Source organism: Penaeus chinensis, chromosome 35 (assembly GCF_019202785.1).
Source record: "Penaeus chinensis breed Huanghai No. 1 chromosome 35, ASM1920278v2, whole genome shotgun sequence".
In the NCBI taxonomy this organism is placed as follows: domain Eukaryota; kingdom Metazoa; phylum Arthropoda; class Malacostraca; order Decapoda; family Penaeidae; genus Penaeus; species Penaeus chinensis.
This window is the reverse complement of record NC_061853.1, coordinates 6,224,321-6,244,200: the sequence shown is the minus strand read 5'-3', so window position 1 is coordinate 6,244,200 and position 19,880 is coordinate 6,224,321. Positions and strand designations below refer to the sequence as shown.

At 42.5% G+C, this 19,880-nt stretch overlaps 1 protein-coding gene across 1 annotated transcript in view; it reads right to left on the bottom strand.

The window, feature by feature from the left end:
• The window catches only part of LOC125044035, a 37,082-nt gene that overhangs the window by 21 nt on the left and 17,181 nt on the right, over positions 1 to 19,880 (bottom strand). The window contains exons 6-11 of the mRNA XM_047640478.1: positions 16,942 to 17,146; positions 5,410 to 5,661; positions 4,504 to 5,251; positions 4,218 to 4,390; positions 3,871 to 4,018; positions 1 to 3,711 (exon numbers count right to left, since the gene is read on the bottom strand). The exon at positions 1 to 3,711 is cut by the window's left edge and continues 21 nt beyond it. Coding sequence (XP_047496434.1) covers positions 3,475 to 3,711; positions 3,871 to 4,018; positions 4,218 to 4,390; positions 4,504 to 5,251; positions 5,410 to 5,661; positions 16,942 to 17,146 — 1,763 coding nt within the window. The 3' untranslated portion in view covers positions 1 to 3,474. The remainder of the gene's footprint in view (positions 3,712 to 3,870; positions 4,019 to 4,217; positions 4,391 to 4,503; positions 5,252 to 5,409; positions 5,662 to 16,941; positions 17,147 to 19,880) is intronic.

Sequence of the window (19,880 nt, the reverse complement as noted above, 5' to 3'; positions counted from 1 at the left end):
TACATAGGAAAATCTTACAATCTACATTGCATGAAGGAAACACAGTACATAATGCCACAAGCACGTGTATAATCACTGCAATTCACGCCCTTATCGTCATCCGTCACACACAAAAAAAAAAAAAAAAAAAAAAAATGTCAACACAAGCACTCATAACGTCATTCACAAGCAATCATGCAAAACGCAAGCATACCTAACAAGCATTCTCACTAAGTCAGTTTCTACAAGGCACAGTCGCGAAGTTGTCACCGCATTGGGCTTCAAACTTACACATAAATAAAAAGCACTTTCTACTTAGTCTGAAGAGAGAGAGAAAAAAAAAATGAAATAAAAATATTGGCAACTTTTTTATAAGAAAATGCACAAACCCGAGGTAAATTATGGTATGCTAATCTGTGGTATGGTTGTATGCCCGTCTGGTATATCCATAGTACTTGGCTTGTATACTATTTTTTTTTTTAAGTATTTTCCAAATCTTAATAGTAAGATTATCTGTTGTGTGTATAATTTAACCATCGTATTTACCAACAGTCTTTGTTACGGTATAGCAAAGTTATGCATGCTGGGACCACCGAGAAAAGAATTATCAATGTTTTTCTTTAATGATTAAAAATAATCAGCGGTTATTAAAGCTTATATACGCAGTCTATAAAGTACACTAAAACAACTCAAGAGTTTCAGCAATACTTTGGTACTGAAATCACATAAAATTATGAATGTGATTCCTATATTATTATGGCGAAAGGATCTACGAAGATATGTTAGTTAATGAAAGAGTGCGATGGAATTTCTACTGGCAATGTGATGTTAGTAACTACCATGCGCAAGCAAAGCATTAGCAACAATACGCAACTTGAAATTGCATATGCAACAAAGCGGTAAGCGATAGTATCTGAGGGTTTTGGTAAGAGCGAGCAGTGCAGAAATTTAGTTTTACGAATCATCAATATAATGTAAAAAAAGAAAAAAAAAAGTAATTTGGTGTTTTATATAATAGTTGCACTCTCGCTAAGCAAAGCCTCGGAAACTTTTTAAGCAATGGAAGCGGTTAGTAAGACATGCAAGCAAAATTGTTAGCAAGCAAGCAAGCAAAAAAAAAAAAAAAAAAAAAGAGTTAGCATAAGCAAAGCGTCTAATTGTATTAATAAGCGAAGCAAACTACGGGTTACTGATGATGAATAGTAATATAGAAAAATAATATTGACTGTTATTACTACAAAGAAACTACTTTGGCAGAATACAGTTTGGAATTCAAACAATATTAGTGCAAAACCTATTAGTGACTTTAGAATCAGAATTTGACAGTAAAGTATTATCGATATATGCTTAATAATCCTCCAATGGAGAATTTGATATCAACTTCTTTCCTGCCAAGCAAATTGAGCAATCAGATACATCAGTATATACTATGCAACTACAGATAGACATTTAATAGGTGTTAATGGAAAATATAATTTTAACTACAATAGATAGAGGTGGTCTTTATCAACTAATCTATTTTGATAGACTGAACACCTGCAGGAGAAAAAAAAAAAGGAAAAGAAAAATGAAATGGAGGATGGGAAGAATTGTTCCTAAACACACATTAATTATTTTCTCTTAAGCGCTCTATGTTAAAAGCGTGTGGTCCCAAACAAGAAACAAAATCTTCACTATATATGATCAGATGCTGTAGTGATAGAAACAAACAAACAAACAAACAAATTAAGGTATTGTTATGTATCATCGCCCTATTGTATTTTCTCTGATCAGTTTTTTTCTTTGTTTTAAATCCTTTGTTGATATAAATAATTGAGATAATCGGTTTATAAATTCCCTTTAAAAAAAAAAAAAAAACACACCAGCACCATAAGCAGGGGAGAGAGACAGAGAGAGAGGGTGTGGGGGGTGTGGGGGAGGGGTTAGATCGAGTAATGCAATCTTCAATCGATCTGGACTTTGCAACGAACTTGAAAGCATGTTTTGGCTAAGTCTGCAACACTGAAGGAGAACTTATGGTATTCAGGTAACTTAGAATATTAGAATAATTAATGCCTCTATATTCTCAACGTGTAATGACTTTTAACCACTTTATAAGTTTGTGTGTGGATGTGTGTGTTAACATGCATACGTATCATGCACAAACGAATAAATTACCATACACATGTTAATAAATAGTCGAAAATAAATATCAAAATAACGTAACAAGCAACACATATTCGATGCCATGCAACACACCATGCACAGACATATTGAACAAACAAATGCACGTGTTGATAAATGGATCACTGGAAACAACATGAACTGAAGACACAAATACGAAAAAAAAACGACACAATTTCACTCTCTTTGGCCCCTCTGCCTCTCCCCTAGTAGCCCCAGAAGCACCATCACCTAAAATAGCCGTCGACTTGTCAGCACCAGGTCGCGAGGAAGAAGATAGGGAAGAAGAAAAGTACCTTAATCAATATATCTAAAAATGATATCCAATAAATAGGTCAATTAATGCATAAATAAACAAAATCACTTCGTTTTCAACAGTCACTTGAGTTTTGGTTTCAGTCCGACTTGGTTTAGTATAATTGTCCGTTTCGTATTGTAAAAAAAAAAGGAAACAAAAAAGTTTATATCACATGGTATCCTACACACACTCGTGGGACACTGCGTATTTTCACATGATTTAAAATAGGGTTAGAATAACTTCTTATCACTAGTAGTGTTAGTGCGCGGCGAATCCCAAGACCCGTCGCTATTATAATGCCCTTGGTAATAGCCTTGAAGTATATGTGATTGAATTAAAACTTCTTTGAAATGCCTGCGGATTTTTCTCTTTTTTTTTTAATGTCATGGTAGTCGCACTAAGGTGGAGTTCACCGGAAGTAGTCGTGGTCGAGTCGTAGCGGTGAAAGATTTGGAAGGAGGAGAAATAGAAGAATAAGAAGAGAAAAGTGGAAAGGCGTAATCACGATATCGGCCAGAGTAAGTGGACACCTTTGGACGGCGTTGGTTCGAGTTCACACGTCCGTAAGCCGCTCGGCCACCTCGTATAGACTGCTTGCATGCGACGTGTGTGCGTGCAGGCAGTCTGGCTGGGTTAATTGGTTAGTTAGTCGGGTATTTGTGGAGTAGGCCTATCACTTCCTGCGCTCCCTCCGCGTTACCAAGACCGCGGGAGGCCGTCGCAGGAGTAGGACTTCGGGGGGTCGGTCGTTGCGCTGTCTGGGTGAGGCCACGGCGCTGCACGTGACACCATGCGACTCCGGGGTCCTGCGTGTCTCCTCCCGTCCACCTGCGTCCCTACAGGATTTCCATCGGATAGAGGGAATCCTGTCGGACGTATGCAGGACGACGCGGCGCGGGGACGGCGGGAGGCGACGGCGCGGCGCGGGGAGCGTCCGCGCCGCGCCTCGGGCTGTCGCTGGCCCGGAAGGACACCCTCAGGACGGGGCGCAGGGCGTCGGTGAGTGCAACGGCGGCGCGAGCGGGGAGACGGCGTTAGATCCTGCGTGGGTAGCCCGAGTCGTAGAGCTGGCGGAGGGACTCGGTGGTGGTGGCCGGGCTGAGGGGCTCCTCCAGCTTGCTCCTGCGGCGGCGGTGCCACACGGCGGTCCAGGCCACGATGATCACCAGCTGCGCCACCAGGAACACGGAGCACGCCAGCACGAGGCCCACCATGTTGATGCAGACGCCGGACACGTCCTCCTGCATCACGAGCTCGGGGTCGCCGTCGGTCTGCGAGGAGGCGGGAAGAACGAGCAAGATTAGAACAAAGCTTGTACGGAAAATCAGTAATTGGTAAAATGTCGCTGCACCATCAAAAAACACATACACAAGCACAACTACTACACTAAGGAGCACAAGAACCAAAAAGAACCTTTCGCATGGACTTACCGCGGTGACGGTCTCCTTTCTGTTGTTGTTGGCGGCGTTCTCTCGGCTCTGGGTCTGAGGTCTGAAGGCAAACTTGTCCAAGATGTTGATGGACTGCACCACCAGGAGCTCTTCGGGGATCTCATTCGTGGCCTCTCGCCTCGCCCTCTGCTCGGGGTGGGACACGACGCTCATGGAGTTAGGGTTGATGATGGCGTACTGTCGGGCGGAAAAAAAATGATCAGCTTCCTGAAGATTTTTTTTTTTTTTTTTTTTTTCTAGATTAGTGCAGATGTAGAAGACGTCAACAAAGCAGTAAACAACTTACATCCTGCGAGAAAGGCCCTCTAAGCCCGGTGTTCATGTGAGAGATGGCCCTCTTCTTCCTTCCGTAGCTCTCGGCCTGCTTCACCTGGCCACCGAAGTCCATGACGTCACACACGACGGGCTCGCAGGTGGGCAGGCACGGCGTCACAAGGGCTCGGAACTGGACGACATCGCTGGTGGGGAACTTGAAGGCGTCGAAGGTGGCGCCGAGGACCTGTGTTGGGGAAGGAGGGGATCGGTTATTAAGCTAGATTTAGTCATTTTGTTCTGAAGTTATTGCTCACCGGTTAGGCTAAGTTACATCACGTTAACACGACAGGTACTGACCTTGCCGGTGCTGTCGACCTTGAGGAGTGGCCTCATGATGGAGATTTCAGTGGGGCATCCGCGGCCGTCCAGGAGCGTGAGGTTCTTGGTGTTTCCGCCGTCCATGGCCACCAGGTCGCGCACGAAGATCTCGTAGGGGGAGTTGCGGTCGACGATCTCGAAGCGCAGCTGGAGCATGTCGCCGACGGAGGCGTCAGCGATGTCGTCGCCGTTGCGGTTGGTCACGCGCATGATCACGTTGGGGGAGTCCACGGTGCTGCCCTCCTCCATGATGGGGCTCAGGTCCTCCTCCACGTTCAGGTCGACGCGGTTGCTCACGCTCTTGTTGGTCAGGTCGTACTGGCAGTGTACTCGGAGCCCCAAGTCGGCCGAGGTCACGATCATGTCGTGGTGCTGGATGACCACGTCGTTGCTGTAGCGGGAGGCGCTGTCACGCTCCACGTCGCAGTCGATGTCGTTGTAAGTCATCTGCAGTTCGAACTCGAGTGCGTTCTCGATGTCGTTGACGCAAGTGTTGGGTGAGCCCTTGGCGTAGATCTTGCCGTTGAAGATCTTAGACGTCTTGATCTTGGCCACCATGTCTCCGGAGCGGCAGTCGATTGTCACGTTGTAGCAGGACGAGAGCTCGTAAGTGGCGGTCTCGGCAATCTCCAGGTACGGCTCCTCGATGTGCGTGAGCGTGGCGGCGGAGTGGTGGGACAGGCGGCACACCTTGTCGCCGGTGTCGCCGAAGTCGAAGGAGTAGCACCTGCGGGAAGAGGAAAAAAAATCGTTAATCACTGCTACAATTCCAACTCGAAATCTAGATTCACATTTCGTACTCAACAATCAGGCGAGCCACCAGATGCCATCTTAGCACACGGCTGCCCCAGCAAGAGGAAAACCAGTCCCAGAGCCACTTCTCACCTGAAGGGGGCGGTGAGACAGAGACGCTTGCAGTCCTCCAGACTCTCCACGTCCTGGAACACCGAGTCGACGGTCTTCAGGATGCGTCCCTCCATCCTCTGGAATTCGCAAAGCCTCACGGGATCGTCCACGCAGTTATTCTCCAGGAAGTCGCTGTTCTCGGCCACCTTGAATGCCCCGGTGCCCACGGTGGTGTGGCGGTCCATGTCGGAGATCTGGCAGTCCCCGGTGGCGTTGTTAAAGTTCGCGGATCTGAGGGGGAAGCAAGGACGGTGGTTAATGCGGGTGCGTTGGGCTTACGCAGGGTTAACATTAAACACAAATACATATACAAAAAATAAAGTAATCTAAAATCAGCCAGCAGGGACTAAACGACATTTAAGTACACCGACGTAAAACAACAAAAAGATCCCAAGTTAGAGAAAGCCAGTCTTTGCGAAGATATTAAAGACCGCACGCGCCGTATACAAATACCCCCCCCCTTCCCCTGGAAGCCACACACGATGAGTTTTGGACGATGGACAAAAACGTTATCATTGCCCGTAACGTGTCACAGCGACCGCCGAGGAGTCGAGTACGAACTCATGAACTGGTCATCAAACCAAAAAGTTCATGGTACTCACGCTCGGTGCGCTCATTTCCACAGTCTTAATAAAGCGTTCTTAGAATAGAGGAAAATGTAGGGTCATTATCACCGAAACGTAAAAGGAAGTATTTAAAAGTAATCAAAAACGTATATCTGTTCATTCCCACGAGACTGATTGACTCTTAAGCAATTAATGAGATCGTGCTTTCGTCATAATAGAACTAAAACAATAAAAGAAAAAAAAAACATTAATTCCCTCGAATTTAGAGAAGAGAGAGCAATACCGATAAAACAGCTTGATTTTTTTAAAGACTCAAACTTCGAAACGAATAGCGGAAGTAAAGCTTCTTTGGACAAAAGCTGACGATTTTCTCACTCCTCTTATTGTTCTTCTCTTACTATCAGGTTGTCACCTCAACCTTCTCTTCGGTCTTTTACTTGTTGTTAAAAAGGGAGACAGAAAAGAAACAGACTGAAATCACGTGTCTCTTCATTCTTCCATTTATCTAATCTCCTTAAGATAAAAAGGGAATCAAGTTACGCAGACAACAAGAGGAAGAAGAGAAAAGAGGAAGATAAAAAAGAAAAAGACAAGAAAGTATATACCCACGCAAGAACAGAGGTACAAAAGAAGGAACTGAAAATTTCCGTCGACACTGAAAATTGACTTTTTTTTCTCTCTCTTTTTCTCGTATTATTCCTCCCCAAACCGACCCGTAAATAAGGGTCGAGTTCCAAGAATCCTTTTAAAGTGAGCGTTGTTTGTTAAAGTGGGTAGTTTACCTCGAATTACCTCGTTCCGCTCTAAGAACTTAACCACCGTCAGCTCTATAGAATGAGTCGGCGATTTTTCTTTTGTCTTTTAAAAATACATTCGCATTTACTTGAATTTACATATTCAGCGTTTGCCTTATCTTCCTGTCGCAATATCTACCTTTTTTTCTCTTTCAAGAACTAATTACCGTTTCACTTTGAAGTTTATTTGACCAGTTCGGTTGAATGTCAGCAAGAAGAGATACACTTTAATAAACTTTACTTAACTTGATATCATATTCAGGAGTAGTCCCGTCACTGTTTACATGGGAATGACTCAGCACTTTCGACAATGTACCTCTTATATCACCTATTTAATACCCTTTACAGTGTGCATAGGCCTATATTTCTGATAGGCGTATGTTTTTTTTCTTTTTCTTTTTTTTGGCCGCATAGCTTGAGTTGAACACAGAATTTAAGACACGAAAAGGTAACGGTGTTGTGATAGAACGCCTTGGGCTGAGGTGTGTGTGTGTGTGTGTGTGTGTGTGTGTGTGTGTGTGTGTGTGTGTGTGTGTGTGTGTGTGTGTGTGTGTGTGTGTGTGTGTGTGTGGAGGAGAAAGAATTAAGTGGGAAAGTGGGAAAGTGAAAAGGAGGAGGAGGAATAATAAGAAAACGAAGACGAAGATGAAAAAAAGAAGGAACAAATAAGGAAGAAGAGGTCCGTGAAGGAAAATAAGAGATGGAAGAGCATAGGGAAGAAGAAGAAGAAAAGAATAAATAGAAAGCTAAAGAGAAAGAAAGATGGTAAGGCAAAGAAGAAGAAAAAAGAATTTTTTTTTTTTACATGACCCCAGGCAGCAGCCAACAATTAAAACTGAGATCTAAAATGATATCTACGGTCTAGCCAATAAAAATAACATTGACCAGGTGACACGGCATTACCAATTAGACCCGTGACTGTCTCCCATTTCAGTTTTTAGATTTATTATTAACTTCTGTCTGTCAGAGAGAGAGAGAGAGAGAGAGAGAGAGAGAGAGAGAGAGGGAGGGAGGGAGGGTGAGAGGGAGAGGGAGAGGGAGAGAGAGAGAGCAGGAGAGAGAGAGGAGGAGGGAGAGAGAGAGAGAGAGAGAGAGAGAGAGAGAGAGAGAGAGAGAGAGAGAGATAGAAAGATAGAGAGAGAGAGAGAGAGAGAGAGAGAGAGAGAGAGAGAGAGAGAGAGATAATGAATATTGAGAAGTGAGGGTCTGAGGGAGGATTTTTACTCGACTTGATATAACTTGATTTAAATCGGACAAGCGGTTATTACGCGAACAAAATTACTGAACAGTTATAACCCCAATTACTTCAGGGCGTAATTAAACCTTATTATATAATTAACGGTTTGGTGTTCTACGCCAACCTCCCTACATGTATGACAGAGCTATCAGCTTTATCATGAATTATTTCTTAAAATAAAAATCTGATTGATATTGGGGCAAGGGAATTGTGAAAATAATAATAATAATAATAATAATAATAATAATAATAATAATAATAATAATAATGATAATAATGATAATATATATATATATATATATATGTATGTATGTATATATACGTGAACATAATTATGAATCACCAAAATATTTTTATTCATCTTCCTTTCTCCATTTTTCGTTATTCTTTTTTTTTTATTATTATTTTATCTCCTTCTTGGGTAAATACAAGAACGTGTGAATGTTCGAAACATCGAAGAAAGACGAATTGCTACAAAAAAAAAAAAATAATAATAATAATAATAATAATAAGCTACCAATTACAAAAACAGGAAAAAACGAAGAAAATACAAAACACATTTCAACTGCAACATATTTGAACGAAGTCACTGAAGTTTTCATCAGAAACATAAACATAAAATGAAATAAAAAGAGAATGATGAAAAAGAATCACAGCAAGAGTCTTAATCCAAATTTCGTTTTTAATTGGAAGCGAAACATTATTAATTAGAAATTCGACATCGAGAAAGAAGAGCGAAAAAAGAGAGAGAATTTTAAGAAATTTGAAAAACTCGTCTCTTCCGGGTTATCTTCTTTTTTTTTTTTTTTTTTTTTTTTTTTTTTTTACTTTCTCGTTAATGAAAGTATTGTCTGGTTTATGATTCGAGATGAAACTACGATATATGACCCGGATCTAGAGTGGCAGGTGACAGGCCACGTGAGGTCAAGGGAAGCGCACCTTGACTCATGACCTTGTAAAATGAATTGAAAAAAACAAACAAACTAATGACTGAATAATAATACGATAATAATTTAAATGCTTTAAGCTCTAGTTTCTTAGTAGCAGCTCACCACAGTTAGATAAGAGAAAAAGAGAAAGAAAAGGTTTCAAAGTCTCCTTTATGGCTCGCTCTAGTTACAATTACGGTGTTTCCTCGTTGACTCATATTTATAATCCAAATCATTAAACACCGCATGTTATACTTTACTTTTTTTTTAAAAGTTCTTAACGAGGAAGAAAAACAGTAAAAGTTGAAGAGCATTTGTGAATATCTTTCTAAAAGAGCTTGGTAACCACGTGTCTGTCTGAATCGACCAATCCCGTAAGGCGCAGCTATCACGTGACCTCTGGCCTGACCCGTGATTGGTAGCGGTCGTTGCGGCAAGATTTATGGCGGCAGAACGGGAGTAGGAATTAGCCATTTTTCTTTTCCCTCCAAAACCTTTTCCTCTTCATTGTCCGCGCTCCGTTCGTGTGAAGGGTAAGGAGGCCACGAGCAATTTAAAGGGGTAGGGATAATTAAGCTGTGGAAAAATACGGTATTGGTCGTATTTACGGAAGATAACGAAACAGCTGCTTGAACTTTGTGGGAATGTCGGTTCACAAAAAAAAAAAAAAAAAAAAAAAAAATGGCGACAGACGTGGGTCTCACACTTTGAATTCTTTAAGGTCGATTTTTTTTTTTCCTTTTTTTACCCTCGAATCTCTCGTTTGATTTTCCGCTTAAGCCATCCACTTTATGGGGCTTGATCCGTTATATAATCTGGCAATAAACGATTCAGGATTGCTGTGATTTGGACAGATTTGATAAAGCATGACAAGAAAAACGAAAATGCAAGAAACACTCGTTGAATGTGACAATTCCTTTTTTTTATGCATTTATTATTCATTATATATGTGAATGTATTACTGCTGTGTTTTTCGTCTCATTAGATCTTTTGATAAGGAGGAGGGAGAGGAAAAGGAAGAGGAAGAAGATAGAGACGAAGAGGAGGGAAATACAAGTACTTACACCTTATATCTTAAATTCTAATTTTATTGAGACAAAGCTGTTGTTTATTTCTTTATTGCCTCCATAAAGAAAAAAAAAAAAAATACTCGTTTGTCGTACTTTGTAATCATAACACTTTACGAAGCTTCGGGAACAATACCGTATCAATTTACCTAACGTGTATTTATGGCCTAGTAATTATCACACAGGGCCGTAAAAAAACGCAAGTGAAATAGCAACAACAAAAGATCCACGCAAATAAAATTACAATCACAAAGTACTGCCCGACCTTCATCCTCATTAACCCGCCCCCACCCCCCCTCCCCCCTCCCCCCTTCTCCATTTCCGTTAACACCCTTCCTCCCCCCCCCCTCTCTCTATCCTCTCCTTCCCTTCTTTAACAGGTCAGCGACTAAAAATCTAACTCTGATTATCGTTTTAACTTACTCAGAATGCTAATTTTCATTCATAAAAGGAGAGAGAGAGAGAGAGAGAGAGAGAGAGAGAGAGAGAGAGAGAGAGAGAAAGAGAAAGAGAGAGAGAGAGAAAGAGAGAGAGAGAGAAAGAGAAAGAGAGAGAAAGAGACGGAACACCGTTAGTTGTCTGCGCCACTAACAGAGGGCGGTAGTAACGCACTTCCGCTCTCCACTCGTGACTGCTTTTTAAATAGAGGTGGGAGGGGGGGGGGGTAATAGGGAAGGGGGAGGGAGGGACCTAAGGAGTAGAAGGTAAGAGGGGAGACTTTGGGAGGGTATAATAGGGAGATATGAAAGAGTCAAGAGACGGTAAGGGAGTTGAGTGTAAGGGAGGCTATTATCTACCCTAATTATGACAATGACAGACGCGTAAGGTGCGTTACTTCGCTCATACGTGTTGACTGCTTGAAATGACGAGCGTGATTTTAGGGTTATTATTACTCTTGGGGAGGGGGGATGAGGGGGCAGGGGGGGGTAGGGGATGTTTTGTTTGTGACCGTAACTGATGGCTGATGTTTTTTTTTTTTTTTTTTTTTTTTTTTGATTATCTATTTGTGAATAGATATCTGTATGTGTTGGTTACGGTAAGCAATTAGAGGGAAAGCAATGTTGAAATGAATACTAAAACGTATCTCTTTCTAACAGACATCTTCACCTGTCTGTTAATATGGCTGTTGATCAATGAAACACCTGTTACCTCATGCCCACCCCCCCACCCCCTCCCTTTCTTCCCTTTCCTCCTGCCACCCCTTCCACCCCTCCTCCCCTCTCGCCCACGCCCCTTCCTCCCTCCCTCCCCCCCTTCCACCCCTCCCCTCCCCCCCTAAGTATACGACGGTCGACGTGGTCACAATGCGACGTAGCGTAACGGGAGAGTGACCGACAAGCGAGGACTTTACCGCAGACGAGTTTTCGCCGTGAGAAGAATTCCAAAGCTTGGCATTTCCCGGTGACGCTAACCCCCCCCCCCCCCCATTCTTCCTCTTCCTCCACCTCTTCTTCCTATTTTTTCCTCATTCCATCGTCGTCGTATCTCTATAGCTTGTTCTTTGGATTTTATGTCTATTTTTTTTTTTTTTTTTTTTGTCTCTCTATCTCTGCCTGTCTGTCTCTTTGTTTCTCTCCCTCTCTCTCTCTCTGCCCCCCCCCTCTCTCTCTCTCTCTCTCTCTCTCTCTCTCTCTCTCTCTCACTTCTATCGTTCTATATCAATTCTTTCTCGGTTTTTAAACTTTCTATATTTCTCCCTTTCGTCCCCTCTTGTCTGCATGTGTGCGTTCTTGCATGCTTTCCGGAGACTGACACGAACAATCGCTTTACAACCGGAAGGCAGAGCTGTTTACTTTTCTAAGAAAACAAAACAAACAAAAGAAAGGAAGCCCAAAACAACAAAACAATAGTCCAAAACAAAGAAGAAGGGAAAAAAAAGAACACTCTACTCGCTCAGACGGCTAAACAGCATCGAGCGAGTGTCGTAAACAATCAATCCCTCTCCTTTTCATTCCCCCTTCCACGCTCGCGAGTCAATCAGGTGTGCCCGCCCACCCGCCCGATAAATGCAATAATAGACAGGTGGTGTACTGACGCCCACTCACCACCTCCCCCCCCCCTTCCCTTCCCCCAATCCACCTTCACGCCCCTACGCTCTGGTAACGGTGGGTGTCTACGGAATCTCCTCCGTGATCGAGCCGCCATTATGGTATAGTCTTGTCTTCTCTTTGGCTAATAGCTCCCAATGGCTAGTTTGTTCGCGATTGCTATTCTGGGATTCCCCCACTCCCCCTCCCCCTCTTCCTTGACCCTCTCCATCTCCCCTCATTACAGCGGGTGACTTCCGTGTTGATGAAATGGTGGTAAGTTGGTAAGAAGAAGAGGAAGAGGAGGAGGAGGAGATAAAGGAGGAAGAGAAGGAGGACGAGATAAAGGAGGAAGAGGAGGAGGAAGAGGAGGAGGAGGAGATAAAGGAGGAAGAGGAGGAGGAGGAGATAAAGGAGGAAGAGAAGGAGGAGGAGATAAAGGAGGAGTAGAAGGAGGAGGAGATAAAGGAGGAAGAGGAGGACGAGATAAAGTAGGAAGAGGAGAAGGAGATATAGGAAGAAAATAAGGAGATAAAGGAAGAGTAGTAGGAGTATTAAGAGGAAGAGGAAGCGGAGGAGGCACAGGCGGAATAGGAGAAGGAGGAGGAGGAGGAGGAGGAGGACGAGGAAACCACTGTTCAACCACGCTAGACCACAACCGGTAGTAATTTGCTGTGATTTCCCAAATTGCAAAAACATTTTACAAAATGATCGGCAATAAAAGGTGTTCATATAAAGCAAAAAGAAGAGAAAACACATCCGAGGACGAGAAATAAAACAAAGAAAAAAAAAGAATAAAAAAGAATTATATCAAAGGACACGTACACCGCCCCCCCCCCCCCCATTAAAAAAAATCAGAAAGCAATTTTTTCGTAATATTGTAACATTAGCGACCGAACTTCACTACAGTGGGTGGTCTCTCCCCCTCCCCTTCCCTCTCCGCATACTTCCTACTGAGGAAGACTTTAAGGAAGAAAGTAGAAGGTAAAAGACAATAGGTGAATTATTCTTGGGTTTTACAAGGGGAAGAAAAGAACAATATGGAAAAAAAAAAAAATTCTGTCTAGTAAGACGAGGGATAAATTAAAAAAAAAAAAAAAAAACATAACATAAAATGTTGAAAAAGTAAGCCAAAATTTAAATATGAAAATACATTTTGAATATTTAAAACCAAAGGTAAGAAGAGGCGAGAAAAAAGCTGATTGAATATTAAACGGAATCATATAGTACGCTCATTGATCACAACGTTTTTTAACGACCATAACGCTTTTTTCAACGGCCATTACGCCTTTTTAACGGTTATACATCAACGACTACTGCTCGGAAATACGGACTCTTCGTAGGTGGAAAGACACGCACAAGTAACATCTGCAAAGAAAGTGAGAGAGAAGATTCGAGAGAGAGAGGAGAGAAAAAAAAAAAGCTAAACACGAGATGTATGCGGAAGTGAGGCAGAATCGCGTGGGAAAAGGGAGGAGGAAAAGAGGGGAGGGGGAGGGGGTGTCCCTGAGGGTGGAGAGACGGGTCAGCGGAGACGCTCGCCGTGTGAGGGAGAGAGGGAGGTGGACAATGAAGGAGAAAGAGAGGTGGTGAATGGAGGAATGGGCTAGCGCTTAGGAAGAGGGAGCAGCTGGAGGATTCATCAATACATTTTTACGAATTACTTTAGCTTACGTAATAGGATCCTATTTATCAAAGAAAAATCTACTTTACTGTCTTTTTTTAGGGGTCCACAATTATTACCATCCGTATATCCATCCATAAAACCTACAAATACGAACCGAATATTTGCCTTTACATTATATGACCTTGTGTACCCCCTTGTGAATGTGATGAAATCGCCGTGGGTATTGGGCGTAGAGCATCCCAGTGTCTCAGGGACCCGGGTAGAAGGGAGTCCGGCGTGTATTGTTATTGTGGTTCATGGTAGGCGGGGTTGGCACAATGCTGCCGTCACTCAGGAGGACGTGTCCACACAGACAGACACAGACAGACGCACACACACATGGACACACACACACACACACACACATACACAGAGCTGGGGTGAACGTTTGCCTTCTAAGCGTGTCTTGTCTTCAAGTATTTCTTTGGATCACTTTCCTGTCTACGTATATGCTGCAAATTTATTTATTTATTGCTTTAGAATCTGGTGTTTCTGTATTGACTTAGGATGTGAATGTGAGAGGAACGTTTTTGCGAATTCCGTTTTAAGTGAGGTATTCTTCATATCGGGATTGGGAGGTCACTGACACACGCGAAAAGTGGGAAAAAAGTAAAATGTTTTAAGTTTTCGTTTCCCTAAATAACGACATTCCTTCACTTAATTTCTCCATTGTGCTCAAGTTATGAATGTTTATAGCTTAAATTACGTTGGCTCATGCGACATGAACAAATACAAAAGAAAAAAAGACAAAAAGTCGGAATACAAACATAATTTTCATGAAGCATAACAAAAATTACAGCTCCCAGGAGGAGCAAGTGCGTTTTCCTAATTGGCTAAATTGTGTGATGAAATATCGCAGCGGAGCGCCATCTGTTGGCCGTGAACGCAACGTCGACCACCCGCGTCCTAACAGATGTCTCCGTAAAGCTATAAAGCACGTCGGGTTAACTACATACACACATAATGATAGAGAGAGAGAGAGAGAGAGAGAGAGAGAGAGAGAGAGAGAGAGAGAGAGAGAGAGAGAGAGAGAGAGAGAGAGAGAGACTGACACAAAAAAAAAAAAAAAAAAAAAAAAAAACGTGCTTTCGACATGCTAGCTTAACCACGCTAAGTTCTAGACAAAAGACATGCCTGGACTGCAAGCGAAACGTGAGACTCGAGGCTAGACGCTAAGACACTCACACTCGGCTTATAGTATAGTTTACACTGTCGATGTTCCCTGATGATTGCGTGACTCCTTTTGTTAGTGGTCAGCGTGTGAGAAAGTGTCAAGGGCCTCTACATTCTCTCCCGCTCTCTTCGTCTTCGCTCTTTATTTCCTTCTGTCTTTTCCTTTTCTCCTACTCTTTCTTCTTCTCCAGCGGCAAAATGCGTGAAGAAGGAGGAGGAGGTAAAGAGGAAGAGGGGGAGAAGAAAAAGAAGAAGACGAAAAGGAAAACAAAAGAAAAAGCAAAGCATTTCTAAAAGGAGTAAAAGGGGGAGAAAGAGAAGGAAAGGAATAAAAAAAAAGGAAGCAAAGGAGAACGAGAAAAGAGACTCCCACAGACAATGAGGACAGAGGGGGAGTATACGCCCTAGTGCCTTCTATACCTTCTATTTACTCTGAACTGCTTTGGAATACCCACGTCTCAAACGCCCAGCTGTTCCTCCTCGCCGCCGAACTTTTTCTTACTCTCAAACAACGCATTGTAAATCACCCTCCCTCCCTCCCTCCTCCCTCCTACTCCCTCCCTTTCGATATTTGAACTTCAGGTTGTTGACTTGCACTGCGCTAGACTATGGTTATTAAACTTTTCTTTTTTCTCCCCTCTCGCGTTTCCATCTTCCTCTATCAGGGTCCTCTGTCCCTCACCCAAGTGATCTTCACGTTATAAATACTGTTCGAGGAAGCACGCTTCAGATGTTTAGGCGGTTGTTACATGCGTCTGTCAAGAGGTTGGTAGTCCTCTCCGCTCCCTTCCTCCTTTTTTGGTCTTTCTTCATCTCTTTCTTGTATTCTTTTTCGTCTTTTTGGTCTTCGTCTTCCTATTCTCGTATCTACTTGTTTTATGGGTCTTTATCGCGTTTCTCTTCCCGTCCCTTTATCTCCCGGTCTTTCTCTCTCTCTCTCTCTCTCTCTCTCTCTCTCTCTCTCTCTCTCTCTCTCTCTCTCTCTTTCTCTCTCTCCTTTTCCTTCTCTCTGTCCTCCTCATCTCCCTCGACCTTCTTCTCATCCTTACTTATCTCCCTCTCCCTCCACCACCTCCCCCCCCCCCTTGACTCCTCCCTCCCTCAAGAAACTCGCAAGAGAATGTATTATGATCAAGCTGTCATCTGGCAGAGGGTTTTCTTACTAAAAATGTCCTGATTTATAGCTTCTTCGCGCAAGTTCCTTCGGGTTGATGACATTTGAGTAATTGATTTCTTTCTCTTTTTTGAACTCTTAACTGTTGTATTTTATATATATATATATTTTTAGCCATTATTGATGATGATGGGTTCATGACTCTCGGGCTAATAATGCCTCTTCAGCTGTTATTTTTAACTATGATTTTAACTATAATTTCTCAGATTATATATCTATATTTTTAGAATTTTAGGCTACAATTTGTGCTATTAATTTTTGTTTTCTCCTTCAGTGCCTTTCTTTGTGCAAAAAAAAAAGGTTGTTAGGCATCATTAAGAAATTTAAGAAGCGGGAATCTGTGTATTTATTTTTGTATGAGATCTAAAAGGGATTCAGTAGCGACAAAGCGAATTCGATTCTCTATTGGCAAGAAAAGACAACAAAACAAAATAAAATGAAATAAAAAAAAACATTAAAAAAACACAAATTCATAAACCAAATGATAAAACAAAATAACAAATAAAATGTAAAAACAGGGAGATACGAAGACCATTTTACGGTAGAATTTAAAACCCGACGAAGATATACAGGCTTGGAGAGTATCCATGAAATCTCACTTTTAAGCATTCCGTTGTTCATGGACTGTGACCACCTGTCTTGCATGGAGATGATCTGTTGTGCTTTTGCGTTTTCATCTTTTATTGTTATCATTTTTATCTATTTATTTATTTTGTTTTATTTTGAATATTTCTTTATCATTCTTCTGGCTTTTGGATTATTCCGAGAATGATGTTATTCACCTTCGTTGAGATAAATAAGAAATAATGACACTAATAATGATACAGAGCTAGATAGATAAAACAGAACAGAAGAAAAATAACAAAAATGCTATTTACCTGCACAAGAACTCGGTCTCGCTCATGCACAGCTCTTCACAGTCCTCCCTCGAAGCAACCCTCCTACTCCTCCTCGCGTAGCCGGCGAGTTCGAAGCCCATGACTCTCTCGAAGCTCCACGCCCTGTCGCAGGTCGGGGCGTCCTTCAGGCAGTTCTTCTGGACGTAGAGGGTGAAGACTGGGAACTGCGAGGACGTGAGGGCGCCTGGGGGAAAGAGAGGAGGAGGGAAGGGGGTTAGTAAATGGGGTAAAGGAGGAGGGAGGAGATGGAGATATGTATGTATAGATTGAGGGCAATGCAATAATGACGAAATGGATTAAATTGAATATCAACAAAAACTATGTAATGGCAGGACGAAACTAAAACAAACGAAAAATGAAACAAAGTGTCAACCAAAGCGAAACGAAACAGTAGCGACGAAACGAAACAAAAACAACGGCAGAGAAAGAAAAAAAAGAAAACAACAACAATAAAAAAACAGTAGGTGTGTGATCTGCTGTTTAGTGTTAGATTAATATTCTTAGTATTTGGAAATATCCCGTGAAACACATTTGGGGGTTTTGTTCATCAGCGAACTATATTCGAATTTAGACGCTTGCGAAAAGCAGGAAAAAAAAAAACACCTTTTCTCTAAGAAACAAAAGCTTAGGAACGCCTCACTCCCCCACCCCCCAAAATAAAAGACTTAGAGATTCGATCGAAGAAAGCGATTAAAAACCGATCGTCGCCGTCTCCTCTCGTACCTTCGTCCGAGTGATTGACTTCTCATCGATCGATTTCCCGACGTCATTATAACGTTAACACCTAGACATAGCGGGATTATGTGACGTGATTATGCACTGGGAAAAATAGTGTGGAACGGACTGCTTCAAGAACCGTGATTGACATAGTTCCTTTGAGTGAGCGTGAGATTGAGTTATTGTTACGACTTGATGGTCAGTCCATTAGTATAGTTTTTTTTTATAGTGCGTGGTTGGGATTTTCGCTCATTGGAACTCGAGTTGTTGTTCCAAACTTGAATGGGTTGATTGAGTTTGATTACTTTCATCGATAGTTTTTGCATGGAAGGTACGTTATATATAGAGAGATAGATAGATGGAACGATAGATATAGCTATAGATAGATATAGATATAAATATATATATAGATAGATAGATTGATAGAGATTTAAGAAATCAATTTTTTTCTTTCCTCTTACAAGTGCATAAGGTTGAAATCAACGGATCCTATTGGCAAAAATGACGTCGAAATGACTCATTCCGCAGAATCTTCGCCGGCCACGATCTCGGTGACAAATTCAAAAGTACGACCGCTTCAAAACGTGTACAAAATTAACGAATATCTACCAGTCATCGCCGTCATTACTAGCTTGGCCAATCGTCCGTTTATTTCGTGGCTTCGGAATGGAGAGACGGGAGGGGAGGGGGGGGGGGGGCAAGAGGCAGATGGAGGGAAAGAGAAAGAGAGGAAGAAGGAGAGGAAGACGGAGGAAGGGAGGGGGTGAGAGAGTGAGAGATTGAGTGAGAGAGAGAGAGAGAGAGAGAGAGAGAGAGAGAGAGAGAGAGAGAGAGAGAGAGAGAGAGAGAGAGAGAGAGAGAGAGAGAGAGACAGAGAGAGAGAGAGACAGAGAGACAGAGTGAGAGAGACAAAGAGAGAGAGAGAGAGAGAGAGAGAGGAGAGAGAGACAGAGAGAGAGAGAGACAGAGAGACAGAGAGACAGAGTGAGAGAGACAAAGAGAGAGAGAGAGAGAAGCAGATGGAAGGACTGAGAGAAGGAGAGGGAGAAAGAAAGAGAGAGAAATAGGAGACACAGACAACCAGACAACCAGACAGACAGACGAAAAAACACAAAACGACCGGCAAGTGTTACACCTGAGTGGACAAGGCACGTGTGGTTTACTGCAGGACGCGCACACTCGCTCACTAAACATGCGCCTTGTGCCTCTCAACCTTGGCTAGCCTTGCGTGCGCGTGATATTACACTTCAATAGTTTCTTTTGAGAGAGAGAGAGAGAGAGAGAGAGAGAGAGAGAGAGAGAGAGAGAGAGAGAGAGAGAGCGAGAGAGAGAGAGAGAGAGGAGAAAGGGAGAGAAATATTTTCTTCTATCCTTAATACCCTTTCCACTCATGCATTTCCCTCTCCCCTTAAAATAAAAAAAAAAGGTAAAATAATCTCACTATTACAGGACATTTCTCGTACCCGTGCCATTTTTTTTTTTTTTTTTTTTTTTTAACCCCAATCATGTTATTTTTTATAATTTACTTCTATGCCCATTTTTCTTTTTTCTTTTTTCTTCTACCATGACAATTTTTTTTTTCCTTCCTCTTGCGTGTCTGTGATGCCCGGGAGCTTCTAGTTGACTCGTTATTTCAGATAATGGTTGATATCAAAGGAATGACTCAGATGAAGCCTTTCCATTGCCTTTTAGACCTTTGCAATGTCGCTTTCAATTACAAGCAACATTTCTACCGTTGCAGGAGGATAAGTTTGGACGAAGGTCACTGATCCTGGAAATTATCTCTCTCTCTCTCGCTTTCTTTCTCTCTGTCTCTCTCCCTCTTCTTCTTTCTCTCTCTCTCTCTTTCCTCTTTCTCTCTTCTTCTCTCTATCTCTCTCTCTCTTTCCTCTTTCTCTCTTTTTCTTCTCTCTATCTCTCTCTCTTCCTCTTTCTATCTTTCTTTTCTCCCTCTTCCCTCTTTCTAGCTTCCTCTCTCACTCTCTCTCTCTATCTCTCTCTCTCTCTCTCTCTCTCTCTCTCTCTCTCTCTCTCTCTCTCTCTCTCTCTCTCTCTCTCTCTCTCTCTCTCCCCCCCCCCCCTCTATCTCTCTCTCCAGAATCCCCATCCTTCTCGAAATTACCAAGAGAAACAAGGAAGCGATGACTCAGACATTTCACGCAGAAAACCGCGCGGCGTTCAAAGTTCACTCTCGCTCGTCT